Raw genomic sequence first — 19748 nt, 5'->3', positions numbered from 1 at the left:
GTGAGGACAACACCCAGGGATTAAATGTGCTGTGGGTTGATGCTGCAATGAACTTTAAGTGCTCTCAAAAACAACTTTATGCAGGGCAAATTCACGTCAGGGGAACCGGAGAATGCTAATAAAACAAATCCCTTATGAAGATAAAAGAAAAAAAAAAAAAGAACTTCAAGGACATGCTCATCAAAGGACTCACCAATCACCTCTTAAGTTCTCTGCTATATGACTTGCAAATTCGCAGGGCTCAACTAGTATGAGTATTTGCACTGAGTCACAAAATTCAAAGCAATCAAGCATTTTGCATTCCACTGTTACATAAAAGGAATTAAGAAATGGGGAAATGAAAATAATCCACTGCTTTTGATGTTTATTAGGTTTACAAAAACTGTACATTTTTTTCCTTAAGAAAAAGCATTAACTTAGTACTGGTATCAAATAGACTAAACATCCATTAACAGGAAAATATTCTGATTTTTATTTTTGCACGTTATTCTCAAGTACACAATTACAATAATGTCACACATCCCTATATGATTTTCTTTTTATGTATTTTACTTTTTTTACAAAGTGTACAGAGGGAGGGACATACAATATTTAATAGGATATTTCTACAGAACAATAACTTATATTATGTCCTTGTAAAAATCTGTACCTCTTTAAAACATTTAACTGAAACATCCATTTTTTTTAGCTTTGCTAATCAAAATTGTTTTAAGAATTAAAACTAGGTTGTAACTAATGTCAGTACATAACAGTGACTACAAGTTCATTTTCTCTTTATACAGACAAATACATCTTATCATATTCACTTGACCAAACCCTTAAATACCTTTTAAAGGTTTCAATATTGTGCTTTAAAAAGAAAATAGCTGTGTATGATTCCAGACTATGTAAGAGAAATATAAAGTGTGTACAGTGTTGTGTTCTTTATCTTTCAGTTTATTTAAAAAAATATAGTTAAATGACCAATTCTTTATATTTTCTGTACTAATTTTACAGCATGTTTTAAAGTTAATAACTTTCCACTTTCACTTAAGTGTTTTCTTTTACATGACTTCTGGGAAAAAGAAATTAAGGGAGATTTTAAAGGTTCTCACAAAAAAACAGACAGAGCTTTCAAGAATAGTACTGCAGGGCAATGAATCACACAATTGTAAGTTACGCTTAAAAAAAAAAAAAAAAAAAAAAAGAATGTTTATGGGGCCAAGAGAGCACAGGAGCTCCCGCTGGGATAGGCCCATGCCTTGGCTTTAACTGGCATTCAGGTTGGAGTTCATACCAGCCTAAAGCACTTGATTTCCAAGTGGATGAAATCAATCTAGCACTTCAGAGGCTTGCCAAACACCAAATATTTAGATTTCTAACCCTATAAATAGAATTCTTGAATACAAGTATCAATGGCAAAGAGAAAGATGAAAGGTTAAACCCGAACAGCACAAAGGGGAAGGAGCACCATCATGAAGTGGCAAGGCAGCTATCAGGTGGGAAGCAAAGTCCTTACTAAATCTCCTACAGCGTGCCGGATACTCACATGCTGACATCCCATCTAAAGGACCCCAAAAACTGTTCTGCATTTTCCAAGATCCATCTTCGCATGATCCAATTCTAAGTAACTGACTTCAGTGTATGCGCTTCTGAACTGATTCAGAACTGTTTAAAAAATACCAACTCTCAAAGAAAAACAAAACCGTGAAAGACTTGGGGATGTTCCAAATAAGGCCTCAGATTTTCCTCACGCACTTAAACACACCTTTATCTTCTAACCAAAGCCAATTTGAGTGTTCAGGTTTTTAAAGTTTGCTAACTGTAACTAAGACGTAACAGAGCAGGCTGGACCTGCCAAGCGGAAGTCATCATTAGCACCCAATCTCTGGGACACGGAGCTGTGGCTTCCTTAATCCCCCTTCACTGGGTGACAGACACAGAGTTCCCTCAAGAGTTTCTCTGAGAGAACGGGGGGAGTTCTGCCTGGATGCTCATTAGCTTTTCAGAAAAATATAAAGGCATGGAGCTGAAGTTGTATGAAAACATTCTATCTAGAAACATCGTAACGTCTATTTTTCAATTACCAAAGATATTTAAAAGAAAATACCTTTAACTCTTTAAAAATACTAGTGTCCTTATTTTCCTTCTAATTCTTCACCTGAGTAGTCTCTCTGAAGAGCATGATTTACAAAATGCTCTCTCATGCATCCCTGCATCTTTCGTGTTATTGTAAATTTAATACTTTTCATTATAGATCTTAAACAACTACTACTGGGGTTGTGTGTATAAATATGTAAAATAAGCAATACACACAGATACATGTTCTCTATATATGTGCATATATATAATTCAGGGTACATTTACATATATAAAGTCGCAAAAGATCCTACAAGCCACGAATTACCTCAAGGAGATTCCAAAATGCAGTCCTCGATAATCTCATTTGTAACACACAACCATTCCGAGACAGAGCAGCACAGACGGAATAATCAAAATACAACATGATCAAGCCAAATTTGTCAAGGAAGTTTTCTAGAAGTCTGCTATGCTGACAAAAGATGTAAATACACCAAAGAAAGCCCCACCCCCACCCCCTGCAAAAAGTACAGCTTGTCTGCTCAACGAAATGAAAAGTAAAGACGAACCCAGCCACTGTTCTTTCCTCAGCGATGCCCGGGTGGCAAAAGCTCAAATGGAAACTTTCACTGTCATGTGGTCTGAGAAGAGCAAGCAAGACAAGTCAAGGACTTCCATGTTAGGATAATTAGACCTGACTGTAAAATCTCCCGTTTATGTTAATAGATGTCTCTGACAATTTTATTGTGAGAAATTCATGGGGAAAAAAAAAATGAGTCAACACGAATACTTTCAGAGTTACCAATCTAAAGTTACCTTAACTTTAAGTTAAATGGTCTTAGAAGAGTACCATCAAGGTAAGCAAGGTAAATATTTAAATAAATATAAAACTTGTAAGATAGAAAAATCCAGTATAGCATCAAGGATTACTTTATTAAAAGCAACTTATTTGTTGCTGCTTTCCCCCATTTATTAAACAAACTGAATAGAATTCAGAACACACTATTAAACAAAATGTAAAAAAAAAAACCAACAAAACTCAACTAGAAGCAATAATTCTATTTGTACACAGCATAAATCAATATACAGTATTGTATGTGAACGAGACTGACTGGCTTTAAAATGAGATTTCTGCTTCAAGGCCAACATCTCCATAAATGTCTGTAGAAGGACTATCAGGGCAGGCCAACCTCCTTATGATGTCGCATTATGTGCTGGTTCTTTTCTGAAGGTCGTCGGAACCCCTTCTTGCAGTACTCACAACGGTGAGGATAGTCTTTCGTATGAATGGAGATAACGTGCCGTTTAAAGCCCGAGGCGTCTGTAGTGCTATACTCACAGTACTCACACTGGTACACTTTCCTGCCACTGTGTGTCTTCATATGCTTTTTAAGCTCGTTCTGTTGCCTAAATCCCTTTCTACATCTCTTACACCGAAACGGAAGATCTTTTGTGTGAACTGAGAGAATATGGCGACTTAGAACAAATGGATCTGCAATCTTAAAGTCACAATGTCTACACTGGTGCATTTTTTTACCCTTGTGGGCAGCCACGTGTTTCTTGAGTTCAGAAGGCCTGTGAAAGCCTTTATCACACATGTCACACTTGTGGGGGTAGTCCTTCGTATGGACTGAAATTATGTGTCGTTTCAAGTCGCTCGAGTTCGAACTCTTGTGGTCACAGTGCAAACACTGGTGTGTTTTGCTTTCTTGGTGGATAAGAGCATGTTGCTGCACCTCTTTGGTATCTGAGAAAGTCAGAAGACAGATGTCACACTTGAATGGCATCTCTTTACTATGCTTAGTTTTTACATGCGTTTTCAAGTTAGAAGAGTCTGCAGACCTATATTCGCAGTACTGGCACTGGTACGGCTTCTCCCCAGTATGGATTCGCATGTGCTTCTTGAGCTCTGACGGGTGACGAAAACCTTTACCGCACTCCACGCAAATATGAGGAAAGTTCTTGCTGTGGACCGCCAAAAGGTGGCGATTCAGTAAGCCTTGTTCAGCTGTCTCGTATTCACAGAATTTACACTTGTGCATTTTGTTGGCTCCTTTCTCCTTATGCACCATTTTGTGAGTAAACAAAGCCCCAGCGTGAGAGAAATGCTTCCCACACTCATCGCATTCGATGGCCTTCTCGGCCTTGCTGGTCAGCTTGTGGCTCTCCAGGTGGTTGTGTAAACTTATCTTCTTGTTGGTAGTGTAATCACAGTCAGTACAGCGGTACTTCTTCTTGGTAAGGTGTTCGGGATGGTTTTTCATGTGCCTTTTCAAAAAACCTCTGGACTTAAATTTTTTCCCACAAATCATGCAGGGATAGACAGTCAATGGATGTCCATCAGGGCCAATAATTATTGCTAAGAAAGGAAAAGAAAGGAACATGAGTGATCAAACCAAGTTCTGTTTTGGTTTCTTCAAGCATTCAAAGTGTGCGTTCTGAACATCATTAAGCAAGTGTTCCTACGTTAAGCTATTGGCTACTTAACATTCCTTCTGCCAGTTTTCAATGTAAGAGAGACAGCAACCTGGTCATAAAGAGAACCCTGGTCTGAAAACTTCATTCAGGCTGACTGTACCAACCTCAGTCCCTCCAGTTTGAAAAATCAATCAATAAATATGTGACTCCTACCAACTAACGACTGGAGCTATATCGCTCGGTAGAAAGTTATTTTGAAAAATAAAGTGTCGTAATCACAATTCCTGCTTTGCCGATTCCAAAAAACGTAATTTTGTGTCAACTTACAGTAGAGCTTAAACCCACCTATGAGAAATTTCATATGCAAATTGCCATACACAAATAGACAGGAATAGGTCACATGAACTCGAGTACCCGTCCTCCTGCTCTATAAAGTATGCCTACTTTATGCTAACAGAATCAGATTCTTTGTAGTCATTGAGTTTTTAAAAGAGTTAATGCCTGCGACATATTTGAGGGATTTCTTCTCATTTCCACATAAAAATCACCCACGTTTTGAATTTTTTTCCCATCCATGTTCGATCCATTCCTTGTTTCTTTTTCTCCCAGGAAATCATTCATGAATATCACTGAATTCTTAAAATTATATTTTCAAATTCAGTACACAGAAGCTACAATGTGGTCTAGCAGCTAGAATGCCATCACAACACCTCCGTGGACACACGCTAGGGTTTCATCTGAGAGCTCGCAAAGCACGCTGCGCTGTGGAACTCATGTGCCCTCACCTGTTTGGTACTGCCTGGAATCAGGTCTTCTCCTTTTCTTTGGTTTTTGTTTAGCCAGTCTGCCGAGCCCAGCAGACTCATCTATGTGCAAGAGGGCACTTGCAGTGCCATTCCGGGTTTCAATTCCATCAGAATTATTACCTAACAATGCGCATTAAAAAACAAAATTATACAGTATTATAAATTATAAAAAATTAGGGATTCTTTATTAACTATAACAATGAAAAGTAAGCCATGATACTCATGAATGACAGAGAGTCCCCATTCTAGGTAATGGGTTGTATGACCACGTTCATTATAGTGAGACGGTAGGAAATGCCTAGCTTCCAGATCTAAAAAACACAGGTCAGCATTGTGCCCCATGGACTCCCCTGTCGTCTCCCCAAACTGCAAAGTCATGAGCCAGATACAATCAAGAGGAAAAGTTTCGGCTGGAAAGCCTGTGCACTTCTTGCAGTACTCCCTTCTACGTAATAAACACATGAAGGAAATTCCTGTTAGAAATAAAGACAAAAAGTAGACTTTATAATCTTCCTCTACTTGTGCTCAAATCAAATAACCCTTACAGGGCACTGGTATTTCGTATTTTGGAACCCTAGGACAACAGGCACCGTTTCCAGGCATGGAGTCATGTTCACGAGCCAACGGCGTCCAAGGAGCTGCTGAGCGACTTACCGTAAGCTGCCGCCCACGCTATTGGCATGAAGGTCTTGATTTCGTTGTCGTCCATCTGCTGCTCGTGCACGGCGGCGGCCGCCGCGGCAGCAGCGTCCTCCTCTCCCACGATCACTTCCATATAAACTTCATCAGCGATTTCAGCAACATCTGAATAGGAAGTGATATAAACCTTTGTGACCGTGTTTACAGAGATGGCAGGGGAGACGTCTGTACTCAGATTCGGTGAAGAGGCAGGTAGAAAGGCCCAAACGTTACACACCTAGAACACAGCTTCCACACAGTCGTGAGCGGTCAACAGATACTTGCTGAATGAACCCTCCTCCATTCCTTGGCTTTCACCCTAACCCATTTTTAAAGCAACATTCGAAGCGTACGTAGAGTCGCTGATACTGCCCCTGGGATACGGCAGCATAATAATCTGTACAGTAACGCTACTCGTTTCCTTCAAATTCTGACCAGATTTAAAGAGGGCGCTACAGAAACAAAATTTTTCTCCCACAAAAAGGGCACCTACTTACTTAAATCTTCGTCTTCTTGCTGAGAGTCGTTGACAGTCATATAAACCATCTTTTCCCTTGGCACACGAATACTGCTATTCTGATCAAGTAATTCAACTCCGTGGTCATTCTCAGGTTCACTCTCCACAATGTCTACGGTGCCACCTATCAGGGAAGACGACAGCTCCGAGAATTTATCTGAAAACTTCATTTCCATCCGGGTGACTTACTACATTTTACAGACTTTTCTCCCCCTACATGGAAATCCTTGCTTAAAAGTTATCTTCCGAATAGGTTTCAAAGGTTCTCAATCCAGACCACCCAAAAGTCACCGGGTTGAAGCGGCTGATCCGGATGCAGGTTATGCTGAAACTTTCCTCTTACCTAAGTCATCCTCTCCAGGGTCGGCTTTAAAAATGTACACCTTGATGACTTCAGGGCAAGTGCCATCCACTTTACAAGGATCGATTTCCGACTCTGCATCCATGGTCATTCCAGAGGAACCATCGTGTTCTATTTTGCCAGCATCATCCACTGAAAACGCAGGGAATGCATTACAAATAACAATAGCAGATACTTAAAAAAAACGTTACCGTTTTTAAAAGTCTTTTTTACGAATACAATCTCTAACATGAGTCATATGAAACTGGATAATTTTCCCTAGACAAGTAGACACGCGGGCACGGTGGGAAATGTGGCTGTCTGCTAAGCCAAAGCTGGGGTCACGGAGGGCCTTGTGCAACCAGGCAGAGGAGCTCAGAGACTTGACAGTGGTAGGCCAGAGGTTTCTCAATCGGGTCAGATGTCAGTATCTCTTAGGGAACTTAAAAACACAGGCCCCAGCCCAGAGGCACTACAGAATCAGAATCTAGGGGTGAAGCCAGGTATGTGGGCAGATTTAGAGATTCTGATCAGAGACTTTTAAGCAGAGCAGCGACAAGGGCACAGCACCATTTTTGCTACACCGCGCTGGCCTTTAGAAAAGTGGATGCAAAGGGATCGAGACAAAGCAAGGATACCACTTGTGAGTCTACAGCAATAAGGCAGGCAAAGGATGACGAGGCCTCGAATCAGGACAGAAGCAGATGGGGAAGAGGGCTGGACATGAGCCCCGTCTCAGAACTGAAACGGCAGGACTTAAGACCCAAAACTGAACATGACAGAGGAGCCAAGGATAACTATGGGGTTTCTGATTTAGGTGACTGAGTGACTGGAGGAGGAAACGTCAAGAAGGACCTCTCTTCCTGCATGATTCATTAATTTAAGGTCCGGGAGGTAACATCCCTAAAAGCTCTCAGAGCTGGTGCCTGCCCCTATCCTTTTACATTCCCAGCACCCTCTGCTTGTTTCTCGCAGAGTATGCAGTTCACTGTATTCACTCTCAGGGATCTTCCCCCATCCCTCCGACTGACAGAGCGGAACCTGCCATTTCATTATTCAGTCTTTCAGGACCGAGTCTGGTGATGGTGGATGCTCAGAATACTGATGAACCAATGATTCAGTCGACGAGATGTGTGAGGTCAGTTGCTGAATATTGGGAGTCTGAAAGGCTGAAGGCTGACACAGATTTGGAGCCACCAAGTCCGTGTCAACTAGCCCTGAGATCACACGGTGAGGACCTGCAGTGTGAGTGGAGAGGGGCAAGGATATCCTGAGGAACATCACGGTTTAAGGGAGGGACCAGAAGAGTTCACAAAGGAATCCGAGAGAGAAGGGAAAGCCGGAGAGGTTGGTGGAAGATCACAAAGGAAGCTAGGGAGTTATAAATTCCAAGAAGCCTAGTGAGGCCCATGGCAATAACGCAGCGTGGGCACGACTGAAGGAGGAAGGTCTGTACTGACCACAGCAACCCGGAAGTCACTCCTGCTCCCGGTGAAAAACAGTGTAGTGAAGGCTAGATGGGGTCAGATTAAAGTGGAAGGTGTGCATTTCTTCAAGAAGTCTCATTCTAAAACGGAGAACAAAGGGGCACTAACTAGAATGGGTTGCAGGGTCGAGGACTTTTCTGTTTAATTAATAAAAATACCCAAGCATATTCAGTCTGTGGGAGCAAGTACAACAAGAAGCTGAAGCCAGAGGACACGGCAAAACTTGTGGATCAAGATCTTAGAGGAAAAAGGGAAGATGAAACTGGAGGCAAAGATGAAGAAATTTCCCTTAGACTGGGGGAGCAACATGTTATCCTCTTGAAACTCGAGGCGGTAAACATGGATGCAAACGGTACGTTTGGGGGAAGGTACGTTAAGAGGGAAGGCTGTAGTGTCGGAAGCTGGAGGAGTTCAAGGCTGATGGCTCCAACTGTGGACATGAAACTGCAGGCAAGGGCTGCAGTTATCAGTGAGAAGATGGCAGACTGGGTGAAGAGCTTAATAAGTTTGAGAAAATGAGCTGATCCGGGACAAGCTTCACAATATGAAGGTTCAAAGAGATCAGCTGGTTAAGCTCTTCGTGGTTTAAAAAAATAAAGAGGGGCACCTGGGTGCCTCAGTCGGTTAAACATCCGACTCTTGATTTTGGCTCAGGTCATGATCTCACTGTCCTGAGATGGAACCCTGAGCAGGGCTCTGCACTGGGCATGGGGCCTGCTTAGGATCCTCTCTCTCTGCCCACCACTCTCTAAAAACAAAAACAAAAGACAGCAACAAAAAAACTCCCAAAACCAAAACCACAAAAACAAAGAAAGGTTCCCTGAACTCTGCACATAACTACCTAAATTCCAGTATCTTGACTATGCTTTATAAAAATGGTTTGGAGGGAGAAAGATTTGGCATTAAGACCTTATTTCTGGCCTGGTATGTATTTACCCTTTTTCAAAGCTAAATATTTTTATGACATACCCAGCTGACTGAGCCAAGGCTATTTTCTTAAAGGGAGCTTTGGAATTTCAAACTGAGGTAGCATTAGAAGGATGAAGATCTCACCAAACTCACAGGAGAGTCCTGAGTAAATCTGTTACATCTTCAGAGAAATCATCTCTGAACCCTTTGATGCTGTTAACGAAGCTTGCCCTTCGTGTGTCAAAACTGATTTTAACAGGTACTGGAAAATCAAATGTCCTTGTGTTTACAAAAAACAAGGTCAGGCTAGCTGTTTTGCACAGGTTAGTTTGTTGGTATTCACAAGAGAAGATGTTTGATGACTGAGAAATCTAATCATTTTGGAACTTGCAAAATGTCATGTATTTAATTTACCTATAATCCGGAGTAAAAGACCTTTCTGTTTGCTTTCATAAATGTGTGGGAAAACACATTTGAAATATACAGGCTCACCTGAGCCAAGCAAAGCTATTCTATTATCAAACAAAAGCAGAATTCACCTTCAGATTTTCACCTTGAGAATCTATCCCACTAACTCAACTTAGGAAATTATTCTGAATATGAAATATTACAGAAGTGATTTGTTAAAAAAAAAAAAAAAAAAAGAAAGGCCCACGTCGATGGTTCTGTTAACTACTCAAACTTTCCCTGTGATTTTAGAGCTACCATTAAAAATGCATTTCTAAAACCAGACAAAGGTGCCTTTGATAAAACTGACTCATCATACGTATGATTTCTGCCTAAGTGCCTTCTTCTAATGTGGTAATGAAGGACTAGAGCTTTGGTACTAGGCCAAAAGAGAAGAGCATAATTTCTGGAAATTAAGACTACTTCTAATAATAACTACCATTGGCATGACATTTTGCTATTTCCTCATCATTTGTATGTACTGTTATTTTGATTCTTACCTTTTCCAGATAGAGAAAAAAAGACTCGGAGATGGCATGTGACTTGCCCAAAGTCAGTGAGCTAATGAGTGAGGGATGAGAGAAGAGGCGCCTATCTTTAGAACCCGGACCTTCATTTTCATCTTCTGATTCTTTTAAGACATGTATGTTTACTGTATAAAATTTAGAATTACAACAAAACAAAACGCCAATAGTCCCACCAACCAGTTCCCATCACTATGTTAGTAGATTTTCTTGGCAGTTTTTCTAGTTTTGTTAAAGCAAAATTGGCATCACAGTTTCCTCAAGCCTTACATAAGAATAATCTTTACATCTCATCCGACATTTTAAACTTCAAAACTGAGAAACATGGGACTTATCGACAATCTCATTAGTAACAACAAAACTATAGCAAAATGTAGGCAGTATTTTATACTGCCTCAAAGGAGCGTCAGTAAAATCTCTCAGAGACCGAAAATCGAGGATGTTTATGTGCAATGTTAATAAATAGTATGGTGTCTAAAAACACAGTTCGTTAAGATTTCAGAAACCCAGTACTTTCTGGAAAAGAAAAATTACTGGGGTGGGCGGGGGAGTACACTACTTCAAGTCAACTGTTAAACGAATGTTGATCTAATTAAAAAAAATCCCCCAAACTAAACTGATAAACAATCTACATAGCAAGGAAGGATGGTGGTTGTGACGGAGAACGGGAACATTTATGGACCCTGGACCTCATGGCGAGCATGATGATAGGCCCTTAAAATGTCCCATTTACTCCTCACAAAAACCTTACGAAATAGGTAATACTGCTTTGTCATTCTCACCTAAGTTTCTAGACAAATTTCATTACGATATTTGCCAAAATAGAAAAACTTGTGATACTGGATTGCAGCGGAATTGCATTTTGTACAAATGAACATAAGAAAAAAAGATCTCTTCACCATTTGATCTCTCTCTTCCTACGTTTCCTACCAAATACCCCTAGACACAGCCCTTAGTCAGCTTCCCTAAAATGAAGATCCAGTCCCCTTACTCTCTAGCCTACAATGGTACCCCATTTCCTACCAAATAAATTACAAACTGCACAGTCTAGCCACTGACCTCTGAGCAAAGCAAAGTGCCTTCTGCCTTCAGTCTCATCTCCCCCAGGAGCCCCGAGAAAACCTCAAGTGCCCTGAACTTAGACAATACGTTATTTTTCTATTTCCATTCCTTTATGCTTCTTGTTCTGTGCTATATATATAATTTCTTGTAGAAATTATACAGCTTACTATTTAAGAAAAGTATTTTTAAAATACAAAAGGAAATAGGGGCGTCTAGCTGGCTCAGTTGGAAGAGCATGTGACTCTTGATCTTGGGGTTCTGAGTTCAAGCCCCACGCTGGGTGTAGAGATTACTTAAAAATACAACCTTAAAAGGAAATAAAAATGTGACCAAATCCCACCACCTAGTGGGGCACCTGGGTGGATCACGTCAGTTAAGTGCCCTACTCTTGATCTCAGCTCAGGTCTTCATCTCAGGGTAGTAAGGTTGGGCTCTGCGCTGGGTGTGGAGCCTACTTAAAAAAAAAAAAAAAAATCCTACCACCTAGTATTATCAATTTACAGATCATTCTTTAGACATTTCCCTATGCATATTTATAAATAAAAGGAAGAGCGAACGGATATTTTAATGAAAATTGGATACTGTAATATGCCCTTTTTTATTAAATTTTGGAGAGAGCGCACACACGACCAAGTGGAGGAGAGGGGCAGAGGGGGGTGGGGGGGGAGGGAGGGGGGGAGGGAGGGAGAGAGAGAGAGAGAGAGAGAGAGAGAGAGAGAGAGAGAGAGAGAGAGAGAGAGAGAATGAATCCCAAGCAGGCTCCATGCTCAGAGCAGACCCCCACATGGGGCTCAATCTCACGACCCTGGGATCATGACCCCAGTCGAAATCAAGAGTCGGAGGTTCGAGGGACTGAGCCACCCAGGCGCCCTTTTAACGTGGCATTTTTAAATAAAAATTATTACAATTTACTTGAAATCAACACCAAGACAAATCTAATTCCACGGTCTATCCATTCCCTTGCTCTCCCATCCCTTGCCCTACCCCTTCCTTTCATTTCATCATAGTGGCTTGGCAGAACCACAATCTAGCCTAATTGCAATTTTCCTCTACGCCTCTCCACCAGCACCTATGCAGCTAAATCTGACCAGAAACACACATGCACTCTCCCATGCATGCACGCACACTGGTTTCACTTTAAATTCATGACCCTGAACCTGAAGCGAACCTCTCCTGCTACCTTCCCTCCTGTTTTCTAAGTCTGTCTCCTCAAATCTCTAATTTCACCTCCCCATTCTCGCTCTCAGTTCATCTTCTCACTTCACTGAGAACTGAAACAACTGGAAGATCCACTAACAGATCTACCCACCTACCCGGAACTAAACCCGGCATGTTCCCATAGACAACTCACCTGTATTCCCAGCTAAAGCCTGCCCCCCTCTCCCCCACACCTTCTGCTGGATCACTTTTATCAGCATATAAACAAACTATTCTTTGTCCCCCTTTAAAGCAAAAACTCTGGATCCCATTTCTCTAATTCTTGTTATTCCATATCCTCTAAACTCACTTCAGCCGGGACCATGACTTGACCAGAAGTGTTCATCAAGGTCACCCGTTCTCTGCATTCATTTGACTCTACTTCACTTTCCTCACTTGGCTTCTAGGACACAAGCTCTCTGGTTTCCTCCTCCTTCACTGGCCATACCTCCTCAATCCTTTTCAGGGGCTTCCTCTTGGCCTCTTAATGTCGTAAACCTCAGGACTCAGTCTTGGGTCTTAGTTTATTTACAATCACTCCTTTGGCAGTGTCACTGTTTTATAGCTTAAATTTCACCTATCTGCCAACAACTCCCAATTTTGCATCTCCACTCTAGTCCTATCTCCCAAACTCAGATTTGTACGTGTCAAGTCTCTGCTCAAATGTCACCTTCTTAGCAAACCCTGGCCACATTTGCAACCCCAAATCCTCCTTATACTCTTTTCTTCTCCCATTAAGGTATCACTTATACCATATCACTTATTTATGTCAGTGTACCTCTGCTAGAATATAATCTCCAGGAGGGGAAGGCACGGACATCTGTTTCGTTCATTGATGTATCCCAAGTGCCTACAATACAGTCTGACATACAGTACAGAGACAACATTCATTTCTTAAATATATGAATGCTGATCTTCGAGTAAATGTTTTGCCATTATACGACTTCTTAACCTTCTAAAGATAATATACTACAAAAACATTTAGAGTCATATTTTGCTTATAATACATGAATCAATTTTAAAGCCAGTATCTGCTGTCATCCTACTATGAAAGATGTGGAAATTAACACACTGACATACCTCCACTTCCCAAATATTTTATAGTTTGGTACTAAGTGAATGCCAATACTCACTACCAATCCTTTTATCAGTTTCTCCATTCTACGGTTCTAGTGACTGACCCTTCAGTTTGCTAGATTCATTACCAAATAGGGTGGGCTGTCAAGAAGGGCTAATGGATACTACAGTTCCTGAGTTCTTGAATACATGAAAATGTCAGTCCGTGGCCTTTACTTGAAGAACAAATTGGCTGGCTATAAAATTCTTAAGTTACATTTTCTCAGAACTTTGTAGAGTTGTTCCACTGTCATCACACACTGAGTACTTCTGTGTGCATGTCATTATACTCTTTATCCTTAAAGTTCACTAAACGTCACTACTGATTATGACTTGCTAGTTTTATCATTCTGTTAATTTCTTGAAACAAGAAAGATCTGATCTTTATTTTAGGAAAATTCGCTAAAAGATTCTAATCTTTATGTTAGGAAAATTTCTTCCATTGTAAATATTTTTGTATTTCACTGGTTGTTCCCTTCTTTCAGAATTTCACTTGTGTCTGGCTCCTTTACCCGTCTCCCGTATCTAGCCATCTTCTCCACATTTTTGTATCCTTTTTTTCCTTAACCATTTCATTATTGTGATTTCCTAAAGCTGGGTCCTCTGCCCATGCTTATTTACGGAGATATATTTATTCTTATAGTTGCTTCTATGGTGGCTTTTATCTTGATCATATTTTTATTTTTCTCTTTAACTTCTTTCTGATTAGTTTACTTTCTATCTGCCTCATACTGTCTTGTAATATATTCTTTGAACTTCTGCATCACTTCTTTGACTTTTAAAAAAGAGAACATGTTTTTTGTAATTTCATTGAGCCTATACAGACCAGTGCTAACCAATAAAACGTTCTGCGATGATGGAAATGTTCTACATCCATATGTGCACTAGCCACATGTGATTATTGAGCACTTGAAATGTGGTTGGTGCAACTTAGGAACTGTATACTTAATTTTATTTAATTTTCACTTAATTAAACTTAATGAGCCACATGTGGCTAATGACTACCATATTGGAACATACAGGTTCAGACAGATGTTGGGGTATACACTTTCTGTGTTTGAAATTTCAGAGATTCTTCTTGCAATATATTAAATAGAAGTATTTCAGAGAGCTGAAGAACATGATTCTTTAGATTTAAAGGGCTCACCATGCATGAAAACATAATGCATGAAAAAGACCTACACCAAACTAAGCACAACTGTGTGGTATTTCATACCAGTAGGGATAAAGAGAAGGTCTTTAAAGCTTTCAGAAGAAAAAGAAACACCTACAAAAGAATGAGAGTCAAAATGGCATCAGGCTCCTAAACTGTAACACTGGATGCTAGGTGACAGTGAAACATGGCATCACACGATCTCGGGGAAAATTCTTTTTAACCTAGAAGTCTGTACCTAACCAAATGATCAGTCAAGTATAAGGTAGAATAAAACTTTTTTTAGTATACAATCTATACTCCTTAAGAAGTTATTTCAATATGTGGTCTATTACAATAAGAGAGTAAGTCAAGAACAAAGGTGGCATGGGGATCCAGAAAACAGTGGATTAATCTCAGGAAATGAGAAGGACATTTTCAGAAAAATGTCTGCATGACATTAAGCCTAGAAAGCAACTACTTCAGAATGGAGCTGAACGAGAAAAAGCTTCGAGAGGAAAATCACTGGGAGAAGGAGGACTCAAAGAAAAAAAACCTAAGAGGATGGAGAAGTAGGTCAAACTTAAGGATATATTTCTTAGAAGGCACAAACAATTCAGAAGGAAATCCCACGCTAGAGGACAGAATCAGTCTCTAAGACAGTCTAATTAAGTTTGAAACCTATAAACCTATGGACCAGTATCCACAGGGAAGACAAGGATTCAGTCACAAAATCCCAGCCTTCCAGAACTAGAAGCTACCTGTAAATCTTGGAACAGGTTAATGTGAAAGAAAAATAAAGACAATTTCACTTCCTAAATAATTTACTTCAAGGGACAGACAGTCTGAATACACAAATCTTTTCCCAAGTTTTAACAGGATCCCCAGGCGTGAATGTTAGGATTAACATCAAGGAGGGAAATCGGGCCTTTTAAGAAGAGCTGCAGTCAGTATTGCTGTGGAAGAAAGAAGGAATTTGGTTCTCTGAATCAAAAGCCTGTTCTAACTTACTCTGACAAGTCCAACAGTCTTACTACTTAATCACTTCAATTGTTAAACCTCTAAACCCAAAATCCAATCAAAAGAAAAAATTACAGAATAAAAGCTTGATACCATTCAACGAGTCCTAAGACTGCCTGTGTGGGCGGGTAGCTACTTAATTGGTAAAGATATCACAGATGGGCAGTTCCTCTTAAAAGGATACTTGAGCTCATAAGCAACTGTTAGGTCCCAGACACTGTGGTGAGTGGTGTCCCTCTCTTTTATCATGAGATCAATCACAACAGCCTGATGACAGGTGTTTTGTCCACCTTACGGATGGGAAACGAGAGCCCCTAAAAAACTAAGTAACTTGCAGGAAGCATTCTGCTGAGTAAGCAAATGTTCTTGTAGGTAAATACACTTAGAAGTTCACTTTTGGACCTCCCTTTCTTAGCTTCCTCCTCAGGAACCCTTTCTGGGGTTAAAATCCCATCTTATTTTTGTTATATAGCCTATAAAAGATTTCAGAGAATTAGTTACAGTCTGATCTCCTTTTTAATTCTTGAAACTTTCCTGGACAGGTTCAAAGGTTTAATGAAATTAGCCTTAATCTGTAGAAAGGGAATTAAAGGATCAGAGCCATTCAAGCGCCCGTCTTAAGTCACAGTGATCTCTAGCATGGTGTTGGAGATAGAACTAATGAAAAATATTTGCCAAAGTGCACTACTAAAATGGCACTAACTAAACCTAGTTAACCAAGAACTGGCTTCTTAATTCCATAAATTCAGGGGGGAAAGAAAGGAATGACTATTACAATCCCACCCCGTGCCTGCCTGCCTTTGCCCAGGAATTCCCTGATGAGACAACAGGAAGGTCTCAAGTAAAGCCAGTCCTGAGTGAGTCCTGCCACCCTGGTTGATGCCACCAACGGGAGAGACTCTGTGTGGACAACAATGACCAGAGTTACTGACAGGCAGGCTCCATGCTGGGTGCCCGGTACATGGGATCTCTGATCAGCCCACAGGTCAGGTAGTAGGACTGCCATCTTACAAATAAAAAAAACCAAGGCCAAAGAGAAGTCCGTAATTTGCTCAAATTCCTACAGCTAGCGAGCAGCAGGGCTGGCGTCCATATGGAAGGATGGCTGGCTCTAAGCTGCAGGCACTGATTCCACTGCTTCTGAAGCACTGAAGAGCTTCTGGAAGATCCTCAAACGAAAGGCACGTTCTCTCTCTCCCTCTCTCCACCTCTCTCTCTTCCCTCCCCAACCCCCATCATCCCACAAAGTAACCACAGATCTGTTCAAAGGGCAAGCTATTGGACAATTTTGTCTAGGCTGCAAGCAGATAAACAATAAATAGGAGTCAGGAGGCCAATCTGAAGCTCCAATTGCTTCTAAGGCTTTCAAGATACAGACTTTTCACCCAATGTGATTTTTGGTGGGGAGAGGGGAAGACAATATATTTGCCTTACTTGAGGGCTTTACAACTGATACAAATCTAACTGACATCCAGACTGAACAATAAACTGAAAACTCTTTAATTCCTTAATTTTGGTGATTTCAGAGTAAGTTTCAGAGTACCCACAGTAAAGACTATAGTTTTAGATGGATTAATAGCAATCTTTTTTTAATTTTATCAAAACAAGCTTAAAGCTTATTCAATATGTCTTCTTTATTTTTTTTTTTAAGAAACATTTCTCTTTTTTTTTAATTTTTTTTTTTAACATTTATTTATTTTTGAGACAGAGAGAGACAGAGCATGAACGGGGGAGGGTCAGAGAGAGGGAGACACAGAATCTGAAACAGGCTCCAGGCTCTGAGCTGTCAGCCCAGAGCCCGACGCGGGGCTCGAACTCCCGGACCGTGAGATCATGACCTGAGCCGAAGTCGGCCGCTTAACCGACTGAGCCACCCAGGCGCCTCTCAATATGTCTTCTTTAAATAAAACTTTTCTCACATTTCAGAAACATTCCCAGGAAGGTATGTATTTTTTTAAAATTCTAAAATTTTATTCTGTGGCTTACCAAATGGTTTGAGAAACAAAAAAATGACAGAGTGCATATATAAAAATAATGGTAAGATACATAAACGTCCAGCCATCAGCCCACAGAACAAAGGAATAAACGACTATTTTACCGTCTCCTATGCTAATAGCCCTGAGAATCAGTAAATAAACCATCAGATTGCACTAATTCTCAGAGTTTGTGCATTAAACACGGAAGTTTGGATTTATTTCTTCACTCATTCCCGGAATCACTTTTTACTGGAAGTCCACCACGACCAAAAGTTGTACTTAAGTAGGAGCTAACATCAGACCAACTGGTCAAAACACCTAAACTAGGAGGTCAGGGGCACCAAAGGGACATCGATATGTAGCAGCCGGACAGATCTCCAACATGTCCACACATGCTCCTCCTCTGGTAATTGTTTTGCCATCTGCCTAGCTGCACAAGCCAGAAACCAGAGAGTGAGCTTTGAACACTCCCTCTTCCTCAAGCCTACATTTAATCCAAATTCTACTCCCTAAATATGTCATGAACCAGTTTCTGCCAAAATCTACTGAGAGAACCTTATTTCAAAGTATTGTCACTGGTTTCTTACCTGAACTACTATCATCTCCCGTGGTGCAGTTTTTGTTTCTGATTTTACTCCTGTCTGCTTGCTGTCAACAATGCCAAGAGGATGATCTCTCTAAACAATCCACCTAACCACGTTGTTATTAATCTGCTTACAACCTTTTAACAGCTCCCCACATCAAAAAGGTAAAGCAGGCTTCTTAGTGCATTCAAAGGCCTTTATTTTGGGCCCTGCCTATTTTGCCAATCTTATTTCTCTCCATTTCCTACATTCTCTTTGCCAAAGTTGTCATTTGCACTCCAAAGAGTCTCTGAACACTCCAAGATCTTTCACATCTCCTTGCCTTTAAATATGCCCTCCTCCCTCCTCTGTGACATCCCTCCCTTAGTCACCCGTTCATCCTTCAAAATGAGCTCACCTCAAATTATTTTTTAAAGATGTGATCATGACATTGTTTCATTTGCTTAAAAAACCCTTGTCTTTCAGATACATATACTGAAATACCTATGAATGGAATGGCGTGTGGAATTTGCTTCAGAACAAGATGGGAGGGAAGGAAATGCACAGGATTGGAGATGAAATATGTTGACTTATGTCTTCAATCAAGCTTTCACAGAACTTTGGTTATACACCATTATTATGGTTTATTATTATAAATAATGCTTTCATAGGGATGCCTGGGTGGCTCAGTCGGTTGAGCGGCTGACTTCAGCTCAGGTCATGATCTCGTGGTTCATGGGTTCGAGCCCCACGTCAGGCTCTGTGCTGACAGCTCAGGGCCTGGAGCCTGCTTCGAATTCTGTGTCTCCCTCTCTCTCTGCCACCACCACCCCCCCCGCCCCCGCCCCAACACTCTAACATGAATAAACGTTTAAAAAAATAAATAAACAATGCTTTCATAGCATGTAGCTCACTCATCTACCAAAAATTCCCCCACTATCTTCTTCCCTTAGTGCTTCCAAAATATTTTGTACATTCAGTTGTGCATCTTTTCACAATCAACAGTAATGATCTGTTTCTGTTTGTCTTCCCTCCAGGACTGGACTCTAAATAGCCAGAGGCTTTCACTGCTTATCTCTAACAGCTACCAAGGTTCCTAGCTTATCGTGGCTGGTCAATAAATGTTTTTGAATGAATGAAGGCACAAGGAAAGTAAACATGGACAAGAGTAAAAATAATAGCTTATGTATGATTCCTTTTCCTCATTTAAACAAAGTTGAAAGAAAAGTAACATTTAGGTAGAAAACCAATGGAAGAGGGTTTGGAGGCTGTCTGCACGGTTTCTACCATGAGTTAACTAATAAACTGAGCCCCCTTGGGGCTCCTGGGTGGCTCAGTTGGTTGAGCGTCCAACTTCGGCTCAGGTCATGATCTCGCGGTTTGTGGGTTCGAGCCCCACGTTGGGCTCTGTGCTGACGGCTCAGAGCCTGGAGCTTGCTTCAGATTCTGTGTCTCCCTCTCCCTGCCCCTGCCCCCCACTCACACTCTGTCTCTCTCT

The 19748-nt window shown here is 40.8% G+C and overlaps 1 protein-coding gene across 9 annotated transcripts in view; it reads right to left on the bottom strand.

Annotated features, from left to right (window-relative positions):
* Window positions 1-344: 344 nt before the first annotated feature.
* The window catches only part of ZFX (zinc finger protein X-linked), a 54919-nt gene continuing 35515 nt past the window's right edge, over window positions 345-19748 (bottom strand). For 8 of the 9 annotated variants that reach the window (XM_042973714.1, XM_042973718.1, XM_042973712.1 and 5 more), the window contains 5 exons: window positions 6821-6970; window positions 6458-6601; window positions 5937-6086; window positions 5262-5402; window positions 345-4417 (listed from right to left, as the gene is read on the bottom strand). In XM_042973714.1, the coding sequence (XP_042829648.1) occupies window positions 3234-4417; window positions 5262-5402; window positions 5937-6086; window positions 6458-6601; window positions 6821-6970 (1769 nt within the window). In that variant the 3' untranslated portion in view covers window positions 345-3233. The remainder of the gene's footprint in view (window positions 4418-5261; window positions 5403-5936; window positions 6087-6457; window positions 6602-6820; window positions 6971-19748) is intronic. The other variant, XM_015540100.2, reaches the window with a different exon arrangement.

This window comes from Panthera tigris, chromosome X (genome assembly GCF_018350195.1).
Source record: "Panthera tigris isolate Pti1 chromosome X, P.tigris_Pti1_mat1.1, whole genome shotgun sequence".
NCBI lineage: Eukaryota > Metazoa > Chordata > Mammalia > Carnivora > Felidae > Panthera > Panthera tigris.
Note: the sequence above shows the minus strand (reverse complement) of the source record. Positions and strands in the feature narration are given on the sequence as shown.